Below are 25,861 nucleotides of genomic sequence, written 5' to 3' on the forward strand. Positions count from 1 at the left end.
AGTGTTTATTGAAGCTGCTGGCATTATGTTATAATTTGTATTATAGGGGTTATCATAATCAAATATTGACATGTTTATTACAGGTGCAGTTATAACTACTTTAAAATGATTGAGTTAAATATATATGTATCATAACTCATATGCTGAGTATATTGTTACAGTAAAATAGTAGCTGAGCAAAGGCTTGGATGTATTCAGCTTCTTGTGGTATTTGAGTTTGCTTAGTTACAGGTGACGGAAGGATGTCCAGTCCATGGTGACCTCAAAGGCCTTAGATCATCACCATATACTTAAGAGTATGCCACAAGGAGGAACTTCTGTGTTTGCATTTAATTCTTTAAATACATGAATGTTCTGTACATGCAAATTATGTGCTTGTAAACGCAAGAAGGGGCGTTACAATACCCTGATGTTATAAAAGCAGTCTAGAGTGTATTTTGGGTAGAGATGTACAACTGTTTTGCAGTTTGCACCTCTCCACGCAGCGTGCATTCATTAAAATCAGTCGTTTGAACGACCTCTTCTGGACTATCATTGTTTTGCTCTCATCCTCAATTTCGAACCCGTAACAGGTCCTTAGGGACTAGTAAAGCGCTATACAAATACAGGCCATTTACTATTTACCAATACAACACTAAACTAGGAAAACCTAAATATAACATGCGCCACAGGGACAAACACACCACATGAGGGGGATCGCAACACTGACACAGAAACACAGGGCTTAAATACACTGGGAAATAACGAGATGAATGAGACACAGAAGGAGAGCACAACTGGGAGAAATCAGACATAACGAGACCCAAGGGAAGCGAACTCAATACATTCAAGTAGGACACAGACCTTCAAAGTAAAACAGGAAATGTAACATAGACGCAGACTTGACTAGGGGAGACACAGCAACTAAGAAAGACACAGAGAACAACAACAAGGAGACACAGAGGGCAGCTACTAAATACTCAGAAAACTAAAGAGAATACAAGAAAGCCAAACTAAGACACTAAGACTAAAGAATAAACTGGGGCAACAAAGAGAACTAAGATCATAAAACAAAAACTCAGAGACACAAGAAACTCAAAACACTGGGTCATCGACCCAGGACCGTGACAACTGCAGTCTATTTGCTAATAATGTCAAACTGTTAGACTTAAAAACAAAGAAACATCAGAACTGTCTTTGTTCACATAAACCTGTGTGGGATCCTTTGTTGTTCTTTTGATGCAGAGTTACATTATGAATATAAAGAGTTATTTCAGAGTCTCATCAGTTTTCCTGCATGTCTTTATTGAACACATCAGCAGGGCTGAAGCTCTCATGTTAAACACACACTGATCTATGGACACGTTCATGTGTTTCTAACAGAACCAGGCTGTTATCAGCTGCACTAACATGATGTCACACACACTGAATGTAACAGTGACATCATCACACAATCAGCTGTGATTGTTTCACTGTCATCAAACTAGTCAACAGGAAGTAGAATCAATAGAAACCAATCATTTACTGACAGCATTCACATATACACCAAGGGTCGGCAACCCTAGGCAAGCGTGCCACAGTTGGCACGCGAAGGGTTAACTGATGGCACGACCATAGTTGGACTGGCCATTGGGCATACCGGGCATTTGCTTGGTGGCCCGATGATTTTTTTTTTTTATTTATTAAAAATAACTCAGTTGTTTGGTGGTGGCTGTGTCGGAACTCCCACAGAGGCGGGTGGATGAGAGAAAGGGGAAGCAGGAGGAGCAGAGACCCGAGGCAGCCGCCGGTCGGAGCGTCAGGTGAACTGAACTTCAGGTAAGAAGTTATGACCTGCAGTCTATCTGGGTCAGATATAAACCAAGTTTAGGTGGAGTTTATTTTCGTTGTGCTGACTTTTTACAGTCAGTTACAATAACTCGTACTGCGTACTAGCTAGCATGACAGAGTTTCTATACAGCTGGGTGGGTGCTATGATGTTACTGATAGTGAACTTTATTTTATTCATAAGGTTAGTTAGTAGAGTTGCCAACCGTCCCGTAAAAATCGGAATCATCCCGCATTCAGAGAAATTATTACGGGTTTCGTATTGAGCTGAAAAGGAACACAGTTTGTCCCGTACTTCCTCTAGAATGAAAAAAGACACAGAGCTTTAGTTATTCTGTGTCTTTACGCTGCAGCTGCCTCTTCTTCTCTCATTCTCTCCCCCTCTCTCGCCTGTTGCTACTTCAATCATGAAACTGATCAATGATCAGCTGATCAGCTTTTCTGACCACCTAAACTTTTCTGACGCAAGTCCCGTCTCTCTTGTTTGTTTATTGCCTTTGCTTCAGAAAGAGGAAACCAGCAGATGTTGCGCTAAACCACAGCAGCAGCACGTTTAAGTGTGATAAGCAGTTGTTAGAATTTATTTAATATTAATTTCTAGTATCAGCTGATGTTTGCTGGAGCCACAGCCGTAAAAGCTGCTGGTCATGATGTCGGTTTGGATATGTGGGGAGATATGTGGTGGAAGGGTTAATTCCCACACCTGGCATGCTCCAATCCAGAGCTGAAGGGACCCATTTTGCCCGACACTGCGCCCGGGGACCAGCAGGGGGCAGCCCAGGGACATGAAGATGAAACCAGATGTCCTTACTGAATCATCACAGTTGAACAGGTGATGGAGAAACAGGTTTACGCTTTAGGTGACATGGATGAGTTGAAGGGAAGTTATGAACTGTTTCTGAGAGACAAATAACACCAGGATCATTTTCTAAGTAGCTGACAGCTGGTAACTGTGCAGGGGCGGATCTAGCAAAGTTTTGCCAGGGGGCCAGGTAGGGCATTAACAGGGAAAGGGGGGCACAAAGAAATACTTAATTCTTTCTTATTCTCATTTAAAATGTCTCGCTTTTATTAAATAATTATCTGAGTCTTACAAGCAAAGTTTTTAGTATGACGTAAAATGTATAGAAATCACACATATACCAACAAGACAGCATACATCACTGTCACAACAGCGTTTGTTTTCATTCAAAGGCTTTATGGCTTTTCCTATAATACCTGGTGGGCCGGTCTCTAGACAAAATGCCCAGGCCGATTTTTTGTCCCAGTCCAACCCCGATTTGGTGAACTGTCACTGCAAAACTCTACACACAAATCCCTACATTTGTCAGGTCATTTAGAAAGCACTAGCATTCAATAATGCAATAAAGTTTCCTGTCTGTGGACAAACACGAGTGTTTCAGCTGAGGACTTGGTTCCTTCCACCTGTCCATACAGGACATCACGCTGTCTTTTGTTTGATTTCTCTGACTCGTGTATTATGAACTAAATGTATCCTGATACACACAGAGATGGATGAGCAGAGGTCACATGTTCGCCTTGAAAGAAAAAACATGGAGTCTTTGATTTATTTAGATATTTATTGATGAATGCAAACAAACCCTGACACTGAACCATCGTCGAGCAGAACAAACCTGATCACATGACCTGCTGACCCAAACAGTGAAAAGCTCCATGGCAACAACAACAAACAGCCTCACATATGTTAACAGAGGCTGTTAGAAGCACAGAGTCTTTACAGTCTTTCTCCTGTTTGTACACAGATCTCTGCACATCTTCATCACAGTTACTCACAGACATGCAGAGTGTGTGGATATCAAAGTTTCCACCATGTTTGTAGTCTGTACTGGGACTCATGGAGCATCTCTCTATGAGCACTCAGTGCTTTAAACAGTGAGTCCCAGTTTAACCAGCAGCCTTCACACCACACATCACACAGACATGGAAACTTCAAACCCTCAGACTGAAGACACCATCAGAAATAAATAGATTGTGATGAAGATGAATAACTGGAACAGTTTGCTGTGGTTTCTTCTGTTCCTGTCAGAAATAAGAGTCAGGCAGCACTTTGCTCTCCTTCCACATGTTTAAGGAGGAAGTGAAGAAGAGTGAGTGAGTCGTCTTCCTCTGTGGGCCCAACATCAGGCAGCAGCGACGGATTTTTAAAAACCCAGCACACTGCTTCAGAAACACTGAGTCAGGTGACCAGAGTCACATGATCAGTGAGGTCTGAAGCTGCTTCAGGACCACTGTAGCTAAACGATGCTAACACGTGTGACTGTATTGGAGCAAACAGCTACTGAAGTTACAATTCAGTGAAACTGACATTGATCCTAGACAGTCGGCTACATCACTGGCAGCCTCTGGCTTTTCCTCACAGGAGGCTCGGCTGCCAATCAAACAACTAACTACCAACATGTGGATCTTGGGATAATGGGAGATTCCATCTTTAAAGGACTGAAGAGGAAGAAGTTTACAAGGAATCATTTAGAAGAGTTTCAAACATCAACTGATTGAATCCATGAATCTGAAAACATGTTTGTGAGTGAAAGAGACAGACATGTACAGACTGAACTATCTGTTCAACAGTCAGAGTGTTTCTCTAACAGGAGACACTCTTTACACTCAGCACAGGGACACTGAGGAACCAGGATAGAACCTAAACCCAGGATAAAGAGTTTGAGTGAATGTGGTGTTGAAGGTGTGGAGGTGGATCAGAGTGTCAGAGGAGACTCTGTAGAAGGACAGAGTGCCAGCAGGACAGTCCACATACACTGCTACTCTGTTAGAGACAGAGGAGGAGGAGGAGGAGATGGATGTTGATTTGTTATTGTGCCTTACAAAAAGAGGACGATCATCAGTGCAGTACAGACTCCAGGACTGATCATTAAATCCAAACTCGCAGTCATCACTGTCTCCTTTCCTTCTGATGCTTCTGTAACTCACTGATATATAAATATGTCCTCTCCACTCGACCTCCCAGTAACAGCGACCAGTCAGACCATTTCTACACAGCAGCTGAGGAAGAACATCAAATCTGTCTGGATGATACGGATATGACTGAATCTCCCACACATCTGTCACCTTCCTGTGGTCGTCAGACAGTTGGAGCTTTGTGTTCACTGTGTTTGTGTCGATTGTGAGTTGACAGGAATCTGATGGAGAGAACAAACACAATCCAGCTGCAGTTATTGATCCATCATCTGTTCATTGATTGACACTTTGATGATGACTCCTGACATGATGAAGATGGTTGAATGTGTGCTGCTTTGTTTTCATGAATCCCATTAAAAACACACTTACACTTCCTCAGACCTGGTCTCAACCATCGGACTCCAGCAGGCTCCACCCTGAAAGGAGGAGGGGGTTTAGACCAGCACAGTCTTTTTCAGCATGCACACATGGACATTACATGGCTCTCGTACACAACAGTCCAACATTATGACAAATACAGTGGAACCCCGACTTACGAAGGCCCTATTTAACGAAAAATTCAACTTACTAAGGCACTTAACGGCAATATTTCTGCCCTCTGAGTCAGTGCAGCGTTGTTTTCATGCCTTTTAATGCCACCTGAAACCTGTTCATGTTCTGATTTAACATCAGATTTCTTCACATGCACACAGAGAAATTTATGCCTCTGTCACACAGACAGTGGATATTTGTTTTTGAATATTTCTGTCACGCCCGGAGTGGCAGGCGTGTGGAGATTATAGAGAGGACCCAAAAGGCGGCAGCTCTGGTGCAGGTGAGTCTTTATTTACACGCGTGGGTACAAACAACAAAGGCAGGTGAACAAGAACTGAAAAACCTAAACTGGGAAGAGCTAACAAACAAACCTGAAACCTTGGGTCGAGAAACGGAGATGCAGGGAGAAAACACGAGAACACGGAGGGGAGCAACACAGACGAACCAGCAACTAACAGAGGCAGACACGAGGTTTAAATACACAGAAGGATAACGAGGGAATGAGACACAAAAGGAGGGCACAGCTGGGAGTAATCAGACCTGACGAGACAGGGGAAAAGTAAACTGAACACACTGAGATAAGACAGAGACTTTTAAAGTAAAACAGGAAACACATGCACGTAATGACACAGACTCAAAACGCAGACTAAACACAGGGATACACTGGTAGAAAAGAATGAACACTAACCGAGGAAGAACAGAACCAAAATTACAATAATAGAAAACACAAAACGCTGGGTCAAAAGGACCCAGGATCATGACAATTTCATGTTGAAACTATTAAGGGACCAGTGTATTTCCTCAGTAAACACTCTGAAAGTCTGAAAATTCATTTGTCATTACGATTACTTCCAGTCTGAGTTATTGTCACATTACTGACAACTCAATGAAGACAAACTGGGAAGTAGAAAATCATTCATTTTACAATATTTATTCTATTCCATCAAAATAGAACAATAAATATTAAACTGTAACTGCTGTTGGTTAGCATACAATGTTAGAAATAATCAAATGAACAACAGCGGTATCTCTGACTGTGGTAATACAAACTTAAATATGTGAAGGCAGGCAACACTGTGTTACGCCCCAGTCTAGGCGTACAGGAATAGGGTTAGAAAGGAAGTGACCCTGCCCTGGCCCCCAAAACCATATCCAGAAGCCAATTTTTGAAGTGAACGTTGGTTTATGTGTGACTACACTGAAAACTTAACTCCGGGGTGAACAAAGGCCAAAATAACAAACAAAACAAGCTATGTCAGGAAAGAGGTGCTATCTAAAACCCCATGTGAAACCAAAACCAAACAAAAGACATCTGCTGCACCTAACTCCCTAACTGAAATTAACAGGAGGAAACAATACAAGAAACAATAAGGTAGCTCACCCCTTATGGTTCAGTGTCTATTTACAAGTGAATATTGAATATTTGATTTATATATACAAAGATCAAACAACACTTTACCATGTTATAAAACCTATTGTAGATCAATATATTTATTGACTATTAATGATCTAAAAATACAGCTCTTTCTCCCTATATTTACATTTTCCAATCAGCACTTCAGGAACTATCTGAAGTCTGCATGAACTATGTGATGAGCCCACATTCTGAACCTCCACTGACACGATTCTCCATTCAATGGCTCTTAAATGCATCTCTGCAGAACTGCTTGCTTTTAAATGTTTAGAAACCATCTCCCCACAGTTGTCAGTTTCTACCACAGATCTGGTTATAAAATAACATTTCTTTTTCTTTTAATAAAGAAAGGTTAATAGTTTACCCTGGTTAAAGTGTTTGTTATAATATAGGATAGATATTTTGTCTTTTAACAAAAATTAACGTTAAATGTACTGTGATATCTACAAATTGTTACTGGCGAAGTTCTCCCAGGATGCCGCAAACATTAATTTTACTGATCCTTATTGATCAGTTCATGTCACATAAAATAATCAGGAAGTGAGTGAAGGACACAGGAAATGTTTCCAGCTCCTCCTCCTCTATCATACATTCTCTCCATACCTGAGAGTGTCCAGTCTCCAGCCTGGATCCTTCAGTTCAGCCGACAGCAGCTTCATTCCTGAGTCCCCTGGATGATTGTAGCTCAGGTCCAGCTCTCTCAGATGGGAGGGGTTGGATTGCAGAGCTGAGGCCAGAGAAGTACAACCTTCCTCTGTGATCAGACAGCCTGACAGGCTGCAGACACACAAAACAACAATCCATCTGTCAACAATCATTTTCTCTTTGTCACATACAATAACATCTATCCATTTACATCCATTCAATGTAACTTTTTTGATAAGTGACAAGTACCAGCAGACAGCAACAGTCATTTCAAGCTCTTTAACAGCCTCCAATATTAGAGAGAAAGCCCCAACCATCAGACAATCCACTGTGAGCAGCACTTGGTGATGGTGGGAAGAAGAACTCCCTTTGACACAAAGATCCTCCCAGTGAAAACAGGCTCCAGGAGGAGCATCTACCATGACTGGTTGCAGGGTGAGGGGAAAGAGAAGAGATGAGCTCAGAGAGACAAGAACAAAACACAAACTAAGGAGAGAGAAGACAAAAGTTAAGGACATGCAGTGGTGACATATAAAAGCATCAGGAGTGAAAAGAGGAGAGTGGAGAAGAAAGCAGAGCATCATGGGAAGTCCACCAACAGCCTGAGCCTATAGCAGCACAACTAAGGGATGGTTCAGGGTCACCTGATCCAGCTCTAAGTATAAGCTTTATCAAAAAGGAAAGTTTGAAGCTTATCTTCAAAGTAGAGAGGGCGTCTATCTCCTGAACTCAAACTGGGAGCTGCTTTCACACCCAGTCCAACATAGCCAGGCTTTCTTTGTGTTTGCTGCTTTGACAAAACATCAAATCCCAGTGAAAGAATATGAATATCATCACAGTGATGATCATTTCTCTGTTAACCCAGGCTTTCTGCTTCAGGATCTGTGCACGCTCACAGAACAAGGAGACCTTTAAACATCATTTCACTAAATGGATGGACTGAGCTCAGCCTACAGATGAACTGGTGCCAGAGATCATAAAGAACATCAAATAAAACAATTTAATTCAACACTTTAGATGGAAATATGAGATTAATCCTGCAGACTATCATGAACCTGCTGAATTCATCAACACTAAGAATGCAGCGAGTGGTAAAATAAAGATTTCAGCTAACTGTGCTCAGTATTACTGTCTATTCCTAACATACTCCTAATATGATAGCTGCACTTTAGAGGTCTATAACTGGAACTGACACATTTAAACTCTACATGTTACTCAGTACATTCAGTTCTGATACTTGGCCACAGTCCAATAAAGGAAACATGGAGATCACATCAGTTTGGCACCAAAGTCTAATTAGTTGCCCAGTTAGCCTGTTAGTATCTCGTTAACTCATTAAATAATTAACACCAACAATTATTTTATCGCACATTAACACAGTTTGTAAAATCATGATTATTGTGAAAGTGCTCACTGGCTCTGAATATAAAAAGCCATGGTTGACAGGAGGGATGTTGATTAGTGCTGGCTTGAAATGGGCATCATTATGCATCTCAACCAATGAGAGCATTGATGGTGGGCCTAACACTACTGCAGCGCTCACATGACCCAGGACAGAAAGAAACGGGCGGGGACAGAAACATGGAGACAGGTAAAGATCTTTGACATGGACATGTTCATTTTAAACTGTTCCAGAGGGCAGTGTTGATACAACTGAAGTTATTTGGAAGCAAAGTTGAGTTTTCTTATCATCGGAGTACTTCAAGTCTGAAGTATCACTTAAATGCATTACACGCTGTTGATGGCAGCAAACAAACCACCCAAACAAACAGTGGCGGGAGGCTTGGGCAGACTACCTTGGATCAGTTTGTGGGAGAAGTCTAGATAAACCAAAGAAAGACAAGCTAACAAACGCCATAGTGAAGTGGATAGCTAAAAACTGCAGGCCTATACTATCCATCCATCCATCCATTCGCTTCCGCTTATCCTTTTCAGGGTCGCGGGGCAGGCCTATACTAATACTACATAAAATAAACTATATAAAACTGTGTTTGAACAGCAGAGATGCAGAAGTGTGTGCATGTAGCACAGAGCCATGGCTCAGTGTCTCACAGGCTTGAATGTGCTCTTGAAGCCATTTCTAATTAAAATTTATCATTCTTAACTTGTTTGATCTGCTACTTACCACAAGCAACCACAAGTAGAAGTTTTGGACTTTTAACTGTATTTTCCTATTTTCCAACTGTTAAAGTTTTCTTACTGTTAAAAACGTCTTTATGGCCATTCATAGTATACAAAGTAATTAGACATGTGGTATCTACAGAAATGTCAGCTAAAAGGTCACAAAACCATCTCAACAACCACTAAGCAGCTAAAACAGGAAGTGAACAGACCCTACAAAAAAGATGTAAACACAAAGTGCAGATCCCCCTGATCATCTGTTTTTCAAACGTGAAGTGTAGTTTTGGACGTTCATTTACTGCTGGTTCAGTGAATTTTGTGTGGACAGTAATGAAACCTGCAGTCTCAGAATCTGTGAGAAGTCTGCTTTCAGCACGCAACACCATTGTTGTGTTGTGTATTGCTGTGAATTCACCTCTGCAAATTCATCACTATTATCACCGTCAAGTTTCTACTTAGACAATAACAAAAGAGGTTTAAAAGTTCTTTTAGAACTTTTCAACATAATCTTATGTTGCACTTCAGAAGACCTCCACATCTCCCCTTATTAGAGGACTGCCTTATTATTAATTTCCTAATTCTGTCAGTTGATGAAAAAAACAATGCTTGATCTCACCTGAGAGTTTCCAGTGTACAGTGTGGACTCTTTATTCCTTCAGACAGGAGCTTCATGCCTGAATCCTTCAGGTTAATGTTACTCAGGTCCAGCTCTCTCAGATTAGAGGTCTGAGAGCTGAGACCTGAGGACAGAGCTTTGGAGCTTCTCTCTGACAGATCACAGTGATTCAGTCTGAAAAATTACAGATAAACAATTTAAAAAAAAACACATGTTGAAGTGTAATGAGATATTATTATATTAAGCAATATTTAATCTTGTTTTGTCAGAAAACTGAGCACTGATGAAGAGCAACATAGTTTCGTTTTGACATTTTATTTCAGTTGTTCCCACCCAATTTGTTTTAACTACAATAAACATTTAAAAACAAAAGGTATGATCACATATTTGCTTGCAAAGCTTTGTTGGAAGCTGTGACCACTGGCAGCAGCCTCAGAAGAGCCTTTTTAAAGGCTCATGTTCTCACTTAGATACTCTGTTTCTGCTTACATTTCTTTCTGGGAAAAATGTGGATTACTTTGAAAACAGGAACTATTTTACCCAATAAGCAGCCCTGGATTAGTAAATTACTCAAACATGTTCTCAGTCAGAAGAAGCTGTCTTGTTATGAGGGAGAGAAGAAAAAGATTGAGGCACATAAACTTGTTCAAAGAGAGATAAAGCAGCTAAAATCAGGTCTAAAAGTAAAGCAGAGGAGGAGCTGGCTTGGAAAGGAATGAAGTCCATGGTGGGGATACAGAACAAGGACAAAAGATGAATGTGATGCTGAATCAGCAGAAGACTGGGACTCATTTGAGTCCAGCTTTGTTATCATTGATTTCAATGAAGAGCTTTGTGATTTCAGTAAAGGGCTGGTAGGCTCTGAGAATAACACTGATGAGCTGTCTGTGAAGTCACCTAAAGAGCTTAGAAAAAAGGCATCTGGACTTCTTTAAGCTTCTTGAAGACGTTTCACCTCTCATTAGAGAAGCTTCTTAAGTTCTTAGGTCAAATGGTGGAGAGTCCCAGATTCAAGTCCTAGGGGAGAGTCCTTCAAGGGGGTCATGAACCCCCTGTTGATCCTCTACCTAATCACACAAGCCAAGGTGTGAAAAGGGGTGTAGGTAACAATCAGCCAAGGTTTTGGGTCATGTGATTTACTGAGGTCAGCCTTTGTACAAACAGACTTCAGCCATATGAGAGTGAGTGTGAGTGAATGAGAGCACACACAGGACACTCTGATCTCTGAGTGTGTGTGACTTAGTGAAAAAGAGGATTGTAATGAATATACTGTGATTAACAAACAGAGTTTTAAAGAGAAAGGTGTTTAGATTAAAATGGATTACGCTAAAGTGAACGTGCTAATGAAATCTGAACTCACTGAAATGTGAAGTGAAGATTATACAGATGTGAAAGAGAGAGAGACTGATAGGTGGGGCTAAGGTGGGGCTGAAGATCAGTGTATATCATGTAAACACCTGATTGGTTGACTAGATATCAGATTGACAGGTTCAAGGTTTTCCCTGTTGACTATAACTTTAAGAAGATGTGACATTTATCAAGGAATCCTGCTCTCCGTATTATTTCCATGAACACTGAGCTGGAAAACATCTACAGTGCTGGAACCTCTCTGTGTACATTTACTTTTTAACATTTTGTGAAACAATAAAGGTTTAAATCTGAGTATTAATCTATGTTAGTGCAAACACCTCTAATAGGTTACTTTAGTCTTATTTGTCTTAAGTCATATCTTCCCTTGGAGTCTGTGGTCCAGGCTTCTAAAACCATCCTAGTTTAACAACCATTACAATCTACTGGAGAGCTGCACTAACAGGTGTGACTGATAAGATCTGACCTGCAAGGATACTCAGGTTTATTTGTATCAGGACAAGCAGGGAAGACATGAACATCAAGTCTGTCAGGCTGCCCGAGTCCCCTCATCCACATCAGCTCAGAACTCTGCATTATGTACTGAGTAAGACTCAGAGGGTCAGGGATCAGAAGTTCTACAAGAGTAGAACAAGACTTCCTGTATAGGGGTCTGTTGGCCTACTGATCCATAGTGTCAGCACAACTTTCACATCATATTTAATCTCAGCCAAACTAAAACATAGTGACTGACCTCAGAGTTTCAAATCGACATCGTGGATTCTCCAGAAGAACACACAGCTGCTTCACTCCTGAATCCTGCAGGTTGTTGTAGTCTACACTCAGGTACAGCTCTCTGGGATACGAGCGGTTGGACTTCAGCGCTGCTGCCAGATAATCACAGCTGATCTCTGACAAACCACAGTCCTTCAATCTGTATAAAGAAGGAAAGATGTGAGTTTATTAGAGAAAGTGTGAGCTTGAAATCATTCAGTGTTTCATCATCTGTTCAGAGCTGAAGAAGGTTCAGAATGTAGAAGTTTAGAAAATGGAAACTCCAAAAAGCTGAAGCCAACAGGAAGCAGCTTCAAACAAACAAGAAGAGAAAAAACTCTGAATGTTTCACATTAAAGTCATACATTTATCATAAAAACATGAAGAAGTCGTGTTTTTCCTTCCAGGAACCACATGGCTTCACTTTTAAAGGTGAAGTGTGAAAGAAATGGACATATTTGAAGTCCAACAACACCTTTTTTCCAGTCACATGATTAAAGCAGACAAACTACAAGCTCATTTTCATTCCAACAAGTCATCTTCTGACCTGGACTAACAACACTGGTCTCTATGTGCAGCTGGCTGTGAGACCAGTGCTCAGGGACCGTCTACAAAGTGCAACACTGAAAGAACATCACACACTAATTTGCTTCCAGCACTTTCACACAAACATCTACTGTCATTATTTTCACTAAACTCTGTGGATCCTTTATTGGAAATTCAAATGGTCAGACAAAAGAGGGTTATGAAGAAATATGATGACATGTTGTGTATTAGCAGGAAGTTATTGAATCATTTTCCTCATAAACCAAACAAAATGATTGACAAACATGTTTTTACAAACTCAGTGTTGGACTTTGATCAGCAGGATAACCCATTTTAGTCTCGCTATATGAGAGTTCAGTTATTTCTCAGTATTTATGGATGATGTTCTAAATTAGGCTCAATTATGTGACAGACATTTGATCCCATGTCAGTTTGGCCTCATCCTGGGCCGGATTATCCAACACACTCTGACCACAGGCTCAGGGGCCACGCACAGCTAGGCTCCATCTAAGAGACAGGAAACTAAACCAACACAATAATAAAGAGCACCATTTGATTTTGTTACATTTTAGCTCAGTTTATCAGCAAAGTGCGCTGACTTGGTTCAACATTATTTGGCAACAGGGAAAGTGCGGCAAGTTGCACTGGTGCATTTGTGACAGCTTCACTTGAAATGCATTCACCACATCATACATGCAATTTCCATGAACTGACAGATTTCCTTGCTGAGCTCAAAAACTCTATTGAGAACTTTTCCCAAATCAGCCACCTTACCTCTGTATGATAAGGAATGTCGGCAAACTGAATCTATTTCCCACATAAAAGACTGAAATTGATGGTGATTTAAACCTTCAGCTTGGATAAAATTTACAGTTTGCATTACGGTGATCATTACATGCTCCATTTTTAGGACTTTACCACACAGCGTTTCCTGGTGTATGATGCAGTTATATGCTGTTAGCTCACTGGTACAGTTCTCCTCCTGCAACTTTACTTGCATCCTGCCAACTAGTCAACTTTTTTTCACCGCACAACACCTGTGTTCCAACTGTTGTAAGTCCAAAAAATACATCCCAGGGCAGTTTGTCGGTTACACTTTGACATACGTTTTCAAAAATGTCTGTTCCTGTCGTTGTCACGTGCATCGATTTAATGTCCAACATTTCGTGTGTAATGCGCAAATTGGAGTCCACTCCATGGATGAAGATGGCCAGCTGTGCAATGTCCATCATGTCTGTACTTTCATCCACAGCAAGAGAGTATGCAATAAAGTTTTTGTTTCTTTTAGACAACTGTGTTCTTTAATCAGTGGCCATCTCCCAAACCCGATCATTAATTGTGTTTCTGCTCAGGCTCACATTTGCCAAAATCTGTGTTTTGTCTGGATCAGTTGTGAATTAGTGACACCATGAGCAGAACAACTGAGAGGAGTAGGCCTCTTGTTGGCTATATTGACTGCTTTAGAACAAATGGCCTGTTCACTGGTGTGTCAAACAAAACATGCCACAGAAAACATGAACTGAACAATACTTCTGTGTTACCAATAAAACAAAATATGTGACTGTAAAAAATCTTCAGACAGTAATGAAGAATCTCCTGAGCCAGCCAAAGATGAAAAAAAGGTCACTTGCCACTTCTGAAAATCTCGGTTTTTTATAGAATAATATCATTCAGACTTTAAATGATCAGCAGCGAGAACGTTTGGCTCCTGACCTGAGAGTTTTCAGTGTACAATGTGAACTGTGCAGTGCAGCAGACAGAAGCTTCACTCCAGAATCTTGCAGGTTATTGTTACTCAGGTCCAGCTCTTTCAGACAAGAGGACTGGGAGTTGAGAACTGAGGACAGAGCATCACAGCTTTTCTCTGAGAGGTTACAATGACTCAGTCTGAAAAACAAAACAAAAAATTAAAATCAGTCAAATGAAACATTTTTTAAATGCCAGCATGCAATACAATTAATGGTTAACTAAATAGCTTCACTAAAATACAACTGTCATTATATATCAGCACTTACTCGTTGTAAGCTCCACCTGCTCCACCTTTTGATTCAGAAGACATCTTGTAGAAACATAATTTCTGACTCATGATTGGAAATCTAATCTTCTCAGATCCATTTGTACATTTTAGAGGCTGATACTGAAATATAGCAGTGGACAGCACGGACATTCACAGCAGCAAAGATTACAGAAGATGACGCTGTTCAGTAAAAATTGTGCTCATGCTGTCAAGAAACACCAAAGGTAGGTAAAACTCTGGTTGTTGCAGTTCCAGTATGACATGCTTTGTACTGTTCTGCTGCAGTTTGTGACACCTGGTGGATGAGTTGTGAAGGATGATGAAACAAACACTTCAGTCTATGTTTATCTTCTACACTGGATGTAATTTTGGAAGCTGAAAGTTTTTCACACTCTATTCCAGATACAAATCAGAACACAACAAATAAATAACTTTACCCACTTGGATCCTTATCATTCAAGATTGTGAAAAGATTCTCTAGTCAGAGAGGTAAAAAAAACCAAAAACTTATTAAGAACTTATCATCAGGCAACAAGAGGGAAACACAGAGAGCTAGAATGGTCTTCTTGACCAAGGAGTGAACCACCCTGCATGGCTACCAATGTGGTGCAACCAAGGCCATTATAAACGATAGCTATCAGTGCACAGGCCATCCGAACTGATTTTTAACTTTTCATCCCAAATACCACCTTAACAACCATCTAGATTAGGAGATTGCCTGATCTGAGTTGTGTTCTAGATCCAATCACAACAAAAAGAAAGCTGTTGTGTGTGTCTAAGGTGAACGGGAAGAATATATATAAATATATATATTTAAGTCCACAAAATAGATATGCAACACACAGAGGAAAACTCTGCCCATCATGTGTTTTATAGACTATTGGGAAAAGGTTATTGTTTCAATGGTGCTGAACTATGTACTGACATGAATCTCTTTAACTTGTAATTAAGGTCAGTAAAGTAACCTTTAACAGTGATTAGAAGGTTTGCTTTAGTTTGTGGTGAAGTTTATCATCAAAGGCTGAGAAACAGGCAACATGCTGCCAATAAATGGCATCAAGACTGACTTGGGTTTTTGTTGTTTTGTTCATTTTTAAAAAATAAAGATTAAATTTTATAGCAAACACAGCAGAGATGACCAGGGAAGGTGTGCTTAAAGAGGAAGTAGCTAAAACAGCTGGTTTTAGATTGAAGATGAACTGAGGTGCTGCACCAAAGTCTGTACCAAGATTTTGACAACAGTATGAAAGAAATACTCAAAGAAACACAGGTTCAGGGAGGGACAACCATCTGCTGCAACCAGTCTGGAGTGAGGGGAGAGAGCAGGCCAAAAACAACAAAGAAACAAAAAACACACTGTGGAAGACGGAGGCAGAGTTTAGTCCTCAATTCAATTCAACAGTGGAGCACATGATCACATGGAAAGTGGTGAGAGGTGGGTGATGAAGTAATGCTCATTACATCCTGGGAAGAGTACAGAAATCTAAGCTTAAAAAGTGTAACTAGGGATGTTTCTATGGCTGCAGTGATTCACTGAATAATTCTTGTAATTCTTGCTCTTGGGGACTTTAACAAAGCCAATCTGAGCCAAGAGCTTCCCAAATACAAACAGTATATTAAATGCACGACCAGAGAGGAGAGGATATTGGACCACTGTTACAGCACGATCAGCGGGGCCTATCGCGTGGCGCCCTGCGCTTCACTCGGACTTTCCGACCACGTCATGATCCACCTGATCCCCGCGTACAGACAGAGGCTGAAGCTCTCCAAACCTGTTGTGAGGACTAAAAAACTGTGGAGCAACGAGGCTGTGGAGGAGCTTCGCACGTGTTTGGAGTCTACAGACTGGGACACAATGAAGGCTGCTTATAACAGCTTGGATGAGTTTACGGACAGGGTGAGTTATAACAATGACAAACCCTGGTTTACTCCTAAACTCAAAAAGCTGTGGCTGGAAAAGAGAAAGGCGTTCAGAAGCGGAGACAGGGACTGCTACAGAGAGGCCAAGTACAGGTTCACTAAAGAAGTGGACATTGCTAAACATCAGCACTCTGAGAAGATGCAGCAGCAGATCTCAGAGAATGACTCGGCCTCTGTGTGGAAAAGTTTTAGGAATATCACCAACTACAAGCCTAAAACCCCCCACTCCACTGATGACTTGCTCTTGGCCAACACCCTTAATGACCTTTACTGCCGTTTTGACGAGCCATCAAGCAGCCTTCACACCTCCAACAGCCCCAACAACAGAGACACTTTGGACACTCATTCCCCCACCTCTCCCCGCCATCACCACCATCAAACACGTCACCTACAACACCTCCCTCCACACCCCACACCAAGGAGGATTTCACACCACCTTCTCCCACCACTACTCTTCATATTCATGAAGCAGATGTGAGGAAGCAGTTTAAGAGTCTGAATGCTCGTAAAGCTCCTGGCCCAGACGGTGTGTCTCCTGCCACCTTCAGACAATGTGCACACGAGCTGGCCCCAGTGTTTTCTGGCATTTTCAACTCCTCACTGCAGGCATGTCATGTGCCTGCCTGCTTCAAGTCCTCTACCATAATCGCTGTCCCCAAGATACCAAGGATCACTGGACTAAATGACTACAGACCTGTGGCTCTGACATCTGTGGTCAAGAAGTCATTTGAGCGCCTGGTTCTCTCCTACCTCAAGACCCTCACGGCCCCCCTCCTGGACCCCCTGCAGTTTGCATACAGAGCCAACAGGTCTGTAGACGATGCTATCAACATGGCCCTACACTTCATCCTGCAGCATCTGGACTCCCCAGGAACCTACGCCAGGATCCTGTTTGTGGACTTCAGCTCTGCCTTCAACACCATCCTTCCAGACCATCTCCAAGACAAGCTTTCCCAGATGAATGTGCCTGATCCCATCTGCCGGTGGATCACTGACTTCCTGACGGACAGGAAGCAGCATGTGAGGCTGGGAAAGAATGTCTCGGACTCCCGGACCATCAGCACCGGCTCCCCTCAGGGCTGTGTTCTTTCTCCTCTGCTCTTCTCCCTGTACACCAACTGCTGCACCTCCACCCACCAGTCTGTCAAGCTAATCAAGTTTGCAGATGACACCACCGTTATTGGACTCATCTCGGACGGGGATGAGTCTGCCTACAGGAGGGAGGTTGAACGTCGGGTGTCCTGGTGCAGCCACAACAACCTGGTGCTGAATGCCCAGAAGAAAGTGGAGATTATTGTGGACTTCAGGAAGCACACAGCCCCACTCCCCCCCATCATCCTGACTGACACCCTCATCACCTCTGTGGACTCATTCCACTTCCTGGGTACCACCATCACCCAGGACCTGAAGTGGGAGCCCACCATCACCTCCGTCATAAAGAAAGCCCAGCAGAGGATGTACTTCCTGAGGCAGCTGAAGAAATTCAACCTGCCAACACGGACGATGATGCAATTCTACACCGCAATCATTGAGTCCACCCTCACCTCCTCCATCACCGTGTGGTACGTTGGAGCCACTATCAGGGACAAACAGAGACTGCAGCGTGTTGTGCGCTCTGCTGAGAAGGTGATTGGCTGCAGACTCCCATCTCTGCAGGACCTGTACACCTCAAGGACACTGGGGCGTGCAGCTCGGATCACAGCTGACCCTTCTCACCCTGGACACAGTCTGTTTGACCTGCTCCCCTCAGGCAGGAGGCTCTGGTCCATTCGCACCAGAACCTCTCGCCATAAGAACAGTTTCTTCCCCTCTGCTGTTGGACTCATGAACAATAACCATATGACTGTTCCCACCACTAACACATGACCCTACACTGTGTTCACTGCATCATTCCAATATTTGCACTGATCACCACCTGCACTCATGTATATATCTATCTACGTAGCACTTTTAATTCTTATTTTTATGTCTATTTAAGCGTTATATGACAGTATGTTTGCACTAAGTACCGCAGCAATTTTCCAATGTTGTAAACCTGCTCAACATTTGGCAATAAAACCCTTTCTGATTCTAAAAAAAAAAAGCTTTGTTTAATGCATGAGCCACCACACATGTAAAAGCCAGTGTTTCACCAACATTTGTGACTAAAAATAGACCTGCAGTAGAAATGTATCTAGGAGCATGCATGTGAATATAAAGTATTACAACGTTAGGCACATGCAACCCCAGTTTTTAAACAAAGACTGATAACACAGCAGCAGCAGTGATGATCATAGTTTGTGGCAGATTCAGTGTCTCGAGTACACAGAGTTCTTGAGCCATCAAAGAGGTTACAGTTCAAAAAATTTAGGATCCAAATTCATACAAAGACAGAAAGCCTGGTGAAATAAATTACTGACACTGTTGGATGTTAAAGTAAAGACATGAGTACAAATGTACTTACAGAGCTTTGTTGGACGCTTTGACCACTAGCAGCAGCCTCAGAAGAGCCTCCTCTGAAGCAGAGTATTTCTTTAGTTCAAACTCATCCAGATCTTTTTCTGATGACAGTAAGATGAAGACCAGAGCTGACCACTGAGCAGGAGACAGTTTATCTGTGGAGAAGCTTCCTGATTTCAGGAACTGTTGGATCTCTTCCACTAGAGAACGATCATTCAGTTCATTCAGACAGTGGAGCAGATTGATGCTTTTCTCTGCAGACAGATTCTTACTGAGCTTCTCCTTCATGTACTGGATTGTTTCCTGATTGGTCTGTGAGCTACTTCCTGTCTGTCTCAGCAGGCCTCGTAGGAGATCTTGATTGATCTGCAGTGAAAGACCCAGGAGGAAGCGGAGGAACAAGTCCAGGTGTCCATTTGGACTCTGTAAGGCCTTGTTCACAGCACTCTGGTGGAAGTGCTTCTCTGCAGATTCCCTTGTTTCAGGCTTCAGTGAGGTTGTTTGTTGTTCTTGCAGCAGATTGACTCCAGAGTTGATGAAGGTCAGATGGACATGAAGAGCAGCCAGAAACTCCTGAACACTCAGATGGATGAAGCAGAACACCTTGTCCTGGTACAGTCCTCTCTCCTCTTTAAAGATCTGTGTGAACACTCCTGAGTACACCGAGGCTGCTCTGATATCGATGCCACACTCTGTCAGGTCTGATTCATAGAAGATCAGGTTTCCTTTCTGCAGCTGATCAAAAGCCAGTTTTCCCAGAGACTCCATCATCTTCCTGCTCTCTGGACTCCAGTGTGGATCTGTCTCAGCTCCTCCATCATACTTGACCTTCTTCACTTTGGCCTGAACCACCAGGAAGTGGATGTACATCTCAGTCAGGGTCTTGGGCAGCTGTCCTCCCTCTCTGGTTTCCAGCACATCCTCCAGAACTGTAGCAGTGATCCAGCAGAAGACTGGGATGTGGCACATGATGTGGAGGCTTCGTGATGTCTTGATGTGGGAGATGATCCTGCTGGCCTGCTCCTCATCTCTGAATCTCTTCCTGAAGTACTCCTCCTTCTGTGGGTCAGTGAACCCTCTGACCTCTGTCACCATGCCAACACAGTCAGGAGGGATCTGATGGGCTGCTGCAGGTCGTGTGGTTATCCAGAGGCGAGCAGAGGGAAGCAGTTTCCCCCTGATGAGGTTTATCAGCAGCACATCCACTGAGGTGGACTTTCTAGGATCAGTTAGGATTGTAGTTTTGTGGAAGTCCAGAGGAAGTCGACACTCATCCAGACCATCAAAGATGAACACAACCTGGAAGTCTTCAAAGCTGCAGATTCCTGCTTCTTTGGTTTCAGTAAAGAAGTGATGAACAAGTTCCACCAAGCTGAACTTTTCCTCTTTCAGCACATTCAGCTCTCTGAAAGTGAATGGAAATATGAACTGGATGTCCTGGTTGGCTTTGTCTTCAGCCCAGTCCAGGCTGTATTTCTGTGTTAAGACTGTTTTCCCAATGCCAGCCACTCCCTTTGTCAGCACTGTTCTGATTGGTTCATCTCTTCCAGGTGAGGCTTTAAAGATGTCTTCTTGTCTGATGGTTGTTTCTGGTCTGTCTGGTTTCCTGGATGCTGTTTCAATCTGTCTGACCTCATGTTCATCATTGACCTCTGCAGTCCCTCCCTCTGTGATGTAGAGCTCAGTGTAGATCTGATTCAGGAGGGTTGGGTTTCCTGCTTTAGCGATGCCCTCAAACACACACTGGAACTTCTTCTTCAGAGCAGATTTAAGGCTACAATGACAAATTGCAGCTGGACGTTCTGAATAACAATAATAAAAACAAACAAAAAAAAAACAGTTCACATCGTTTACAAATGCTCATGACAATTTCAGTTCTACTGACAAATGACTGTATACAAGTTAATCTATCTCTTATTACATAAGTAGAAATGTTAAATGCATCAAGCAGCTTATATCTTTAGATATCCTCTTACGTCTCTGCAGACGGTCAGCCAGCTCCTCCTGCTTCATTCTCCTCATGAAGTCCACTGTGATCTTCAGAAATGCCTCTCTGCTGCTGCTCCTCTGCTCATCCTCCTCCCTCTGAAACTCCAAGAAATGGGGCTTATTTGGAGTCAGAGCCTTATGGATCTGCTTCAGCTCATTCTTCACAAAAGTGATGATGTTGTCCTCCAGCAGCTGGAACAGAATACTTTATGAATGAGCCAATCGGACTGAAATCATGGAGCCAAACATCAGATCCATGTTGGAAACACTGACAATCCACTGGTCTACAAAGAGCAGCATGGAGATGACTGTGAACAGAATAGATGTAACAGTAGTTGTTGTACATGTACAGACCATAAATATGGAGTCCAGCTGTGTTTGATGCTGCTGGGCAGACTGACCACTGGGAACCTCTGAGCTCTGCTGGTCCACTCTGTGGAGGAACCATGAAGGATTAGATCAACACAGGATAAAGATCCAGGAGTTTCTGTTCAAATAACTTCATCTGAATCAAGTTCAGGTTTGTCAAGTTTCAACTCTTATATTGTGAAAATATTGGGCATTTTTGGTCTGTTTTTATGGACTCCCTTTCAGTCATGATGGATAATGTTGCAGAAGCTCAGAACAAAGTTTGAGATTTCATTTCATTCTGAAAATAAAAATGAAATAAAAAAATCACTCAAGTATATTGTAGATGCCTCCTGGCGTGGTATGAGTGAATGAACACTCCGGATTTTATTTCACTGAAGAGTTAATATATCCAAGCACATGTGCGTATAATAGACGATACATTTAAATACTGTTCTGGCTTAATTTCAAAACAGAGGTGGCTCATGACAGACAAAATGGTGCACAATGATCATTTAACCAAATAACCTACATGTATGAATAATTACCCGGAGTGTGTGTGTAACGGGTGTATTAAAAAATAATTTATATTTCAGCAAAGATCCATCCTGCAGTGTTATTTTGCTTTGTCAGTATTGGTAATGTATATGTGTTTATTTATATATGTTTATTTTCTGTATTTATATTTTGGGAGCTTTTATTTGTTTGTGTGACCTTTGCCTTTCCACGAAGTCACTTCCTGTAGCTGCACACTATTTTCCTCAGTCGCCTAGAGGCCCCGCTGAGGAGAGGTGATGCATGCAGAAGTCCAGTAAAGTGAAGTCGCTGTACTGTTTTGTTTTTATTTAATCAGTTCTGGGAGAATAAATCCGCCCAGCTGGCAAAGTGAGAGCTGACTCCTCTGGTCATTCGCACAACACAACACAGAGAACTAACGGCAATCAGAGTTTAAGGCCAGACCGGCTACATGTGCATTTATAATCTAGTTTGATAGAGTTGGTGTGCTCATCTCTTCCCAGGATAATCAGTTTGGCCTCAAACCAAAGCACGGCACTGACATGTGCATATATGCACTCAAGGAAATAGTCAGTTTGTATAGGGCTAAAAATTCATCTTCCCGAATGTGTTTCATTGATGCCTCCAAAGTTTTTGATCAAGTGAACCACAGAAAACGTTTTGATAAATTCAAGTGACGGGAGTTCCTGGATATATTGTGAAAATAATGTACTGGTCCGCTCATCAGAGCATGCAGGTTAAATGGGGAAGCAGTATTCCTGCCCTCTTTGGTGTCAGCAATGGTGTCAGACAGGGTTGGGTTTTATATCCAATTTAATTTAATTTATATGTTGGTGATCTGTCCATACAGCTAAAAGCTTGTAACACTGGGTGTATATTAGATAAAACATTGTTAAATCATCTTATGTATGCAGATGACCTGGTTGTTATTAGCCCAAGCAGTGCTGGGTTAAAGGAGCTTCTCAGTGTCTGTACTGAATATGGTGTGCAATATGACATAAAGTACAATGCTGTTAAAAGTGCTGTGTTGATATGTAGAACCAAGCAGGATAAACAGCTAAATTTCCCTTTGTTTAAACTGGCCCAAAAAACTCTTGAAGTTCATAAAAAGGTGAAATACCTCGGTCACTTTATTACTGAGCAAATGAATGATGATGATGACATATACAGACAACGATGTAAGCTCTATGTGCAGGCAAATACTATTGCACGCAAATTCAGCTTTTGTTCACTTCCAGTTAAAGTGGCTTTGTTTAAAGCGTATTGCACACCGCTATATACTGCCCCCTTGTGGTCATCCTACAAACAATGTAGCATGCAGAAGCTGCATGTTGCATATAATGATGCGATGAGAATCCTTCATAGGATCCCTAGAAGGGGCAGTGCCAGCCAGATGTTTGTAGCTGTGGGTGTTTGGACTTTTAAAGCACTTTTAAAAAAAAGTTCATGTTCAATTTTAGAGAACGACTGGATGGTTTGAATAATGTTACAGCCCTAGCAGGGCCTCCTCCTGAAGGTGCCTGTGTGGGCGTGTCCCACCACCTCTTCTGCCTGAGGTGCCACCTTTCCCTTTTACACAGCTGACTGACATGAGTAATTTAAAGTATTTAAGCCCAGGGAAAGGTGAGCTCTGGGCCAGAGTGCCATTAGTGTGGTTGCAGCTAGTGAGCTGAGTGTTTTTGCTGTGTTTGCAGCTAGTGAGCTGCTCGCTTTCTTTTTGACTTACTTTTTACTGTATTGACCAACGCTTGAGTTTTGTTTGTCTTTCTTAAATGGTGATAGCGGCTTGTCCGTCTCTTTTACTTGAGCTACTTTAATAAAACTCTTTAATTTAACCCTTTTGCCTCCTTGACTCCTTTTACTGACCCGGAGACAGAACGTAACAATAACAGTATAATTTTAGCACTCAAAGATCTGACAGTTTGTGGTTCCCGCTACTCATCCAGTCTGAGAAAGCACTGGTTGAAGTGTTTGTATATTTATTGATTTCTTTTAAGTAATTGTGTATTTTAAGTATATTATGGTTTTATATCTTTTGCAAATGTTTTTATATTTTATAAATTTTATTAAGGTTTATATGCTGTGTTTCATTTGTGTATTGTCTTGTTTTTATGGGCATAAAGTCTGTCAATAAAGATTGAATTAGAATAGAATGCCTTTATTGCCACGCTACAGATGTACAATGAAATACAGATCTCCTACTCAGTGCAAACATGTGTAGGGGTTTCACAGTTCTGCAGCAATATATAAAAACAGTATTTAGAGAAAAAATATATATAAAATGTACAAATGTACAATCCAGTAAAAGAGAAAGTAAATAAATATGTAAATAAAAAGTGTTTTGTATATACAGTGTGGGTTATAGTACGTAGAATTGAGTATGCACAATGAGGGAAATCCTAGGAAATGGGGGGTGGAACTGTATTTATTAGTGCATGTGTTAGTTAAGGGTGGTTATGGATTTTGTGAAGAATTTATATTGGACTTTGAGCTGTGTGTTGTTCCTGCTCTTCAGTTTTTCTAGCAGCTTCTCTCCTGTAAAGGTTTGTCAGCTGCAGTGAAATTTGAGTTTTTTCTGGATTTTAAATCAGGCATGATTACAGTTTTTATAACAACAAACAAAACAATCAGCCTTTATCTGAGGTAATCATGCGAGATCAGTATTTGGGCACATCAGGTCTAACAGACTGACATGAAACAGGGAACTCAAATATTACAGGCATGTGGTCAGAGAATTAATGTTGTCGATTTCAGTGTCACAGAGAGTCAGACCACCAGAAAGCACAAGATCCAGAGTATGTCGTTCATGTGTTGGGCCTTTAACTGACTGAACAAGATTAAAGAGTCTTTCGGTGGCTGGTACACCAGCGCACACAGCAGTGGAGTCAACAGCTGGATTTGGTCTTCTGTGGCTCTCTTTATGACCTCTCAGACTGTTTAACAGATCAGACACAAAGAGAATCAGAGCAGCTCTTTAAAGACAAACATGAACCCACTCAGGTCACACTTTCCCCACAGATATGAGCATCACTGTCCTCAAACAGCAAATGACCAAGTCGAACATTTGGATCTTTTCTCTTTCATTGTTTTCTTTTTAATGAATCTTTGTAACAATCTGAGGATGTTTCAGGTCAGATTTATCCAGGAAACACAAACATGTAAAGGAGTCATCACAGCTCTCTGACCTCGTTGGTCCAGGTTCAGCACTGAAGTTTGGAGGTCGACCTTTGGACCAGTCACTCCTCACAGACGGACAGCTGGACCCTGCAGACTGTGACCTCTGACCTCTGCAGACAAAACGTGATTGAAGCAGCTGTGATCACACAGACTGCAGATGATGCAGCTGTTTCCTGTCAGTAACATCCTCTTAGATTAGAGTTCAGCTTTTTACAGGAAAACTGGACAAAACTGATTTTGGTTGCAAATTCATTTTCATTTTCATTTCCTCTCAGCTCACAAACACAGTCAGAAAATCAACCAGAATCAACACTGATTATAATGTCAGTGCAGAATTATTTCTGTTACTCAGTGAGTTCAGCTCTCTGACCTCGTTGGTCCAGGTTCACCACTGAAGGCGGGAGGTTGACCTTTGGACTGGTCACTCCTCACAGACGGACAGCTGGATCCTGCAGACTGTCCTCTGTCCTCCTCTTCCTCCATCATCATCTTCTTGTGGACTTCAGTCAGTCTGAGAGGTAAACCACAAACACTCAGTGAGTTCACATTAACAGGAGTAACTGAGTTACAGTCGCTGACCTCTGACCTGTCATGTAACCTAGAAACCAGGTCATATGATCCACATCAGGGATCACAGAAAGCTGATTCCACCTGCTAACTCAGAAATTTAAGACCTTCCAGCAACAAAACACAAAAAGGAGAAACTGACAGAACATTA

General features: G+C 41.9%; 1 protein-coding gene across 1 annotated transcript; it reads right to left on the reverse strand.

Annotated features, from left to right (window-relative positions):
• Positions 1–4,245: 4,245 nt before the first annotated feature.
• LOC134622594 (NLR family CARD domain-containing protein 3-like) lies at positions 4,246–25,632 on the reverse strand. Its single transcript, XM_065470164.1, has 11 exons — positions 25,514–25,632; positions 25,152–25,253; positions 21,457–21,535; positions 21,090–21,294; positions 19,118–20,915; positions 14,451–14,624; positions 12,172–12,351; positions 10,071–10,244; positions 7,292–7,465; positions 5,110–5,156; positions 4,246–4,961 (listed from the first exon to the last, which is right to left on the reverse strand). Exons 1-11 carry the CDS (start codon positions 25,630–25,632, stop codon positions 4,432–4,434), a joined length of 3,582 nt encoding a protein of 1,193 aa, XP_065326236.1. The 3' UTR covers positions 4,246–4,431.
• Between the last annotated feature and the right edge of the window lie 229 nt (positions 25,633–25,861).

This window comes from Pelmatolapia mariae, linkage group LG3_W, assembly GCF_036321145.2.
Source record: "Pelmatolapia mariae isolate MD_Pm_ZW linkage group LG3_W, Pm_UMD_F_2, whole genome shotgun sequence".
Taxonomy (NCBI): domain Eukaryota; kingdom Metazoa; phylum Chordata; class Actinopteri; order Cichliformes; family Cichlidae; genus Pelmatolapia; species Pelmatolapia mariae.

Excerpts from the sequence above, each read along its gene's own strand:
- LOC134622594 (XM_065470164.1), bottom strand. The coding sequence starts at position 25,632 with ATGATGATGGAGGAAGAGGAGGACAGAGGACAGTCTGCAGGATCCAGC. Across the intron at positions 21,536-25,151 it reads GCTGAACCTGGACCAACGAG|AGTGGACCAGCAGAGCTCAG; the intron begins GTCAGAGAGCTG and ends GTTCCTCCACAG. Across the intron at positions 5,157-7,291 it reads TGGAGACTGGACACTCTCAG|GGTGGAGCCTGCTGGAGTCC; the intron begins GTATGGAGAGAA and ends TCCTCCTTTCAG.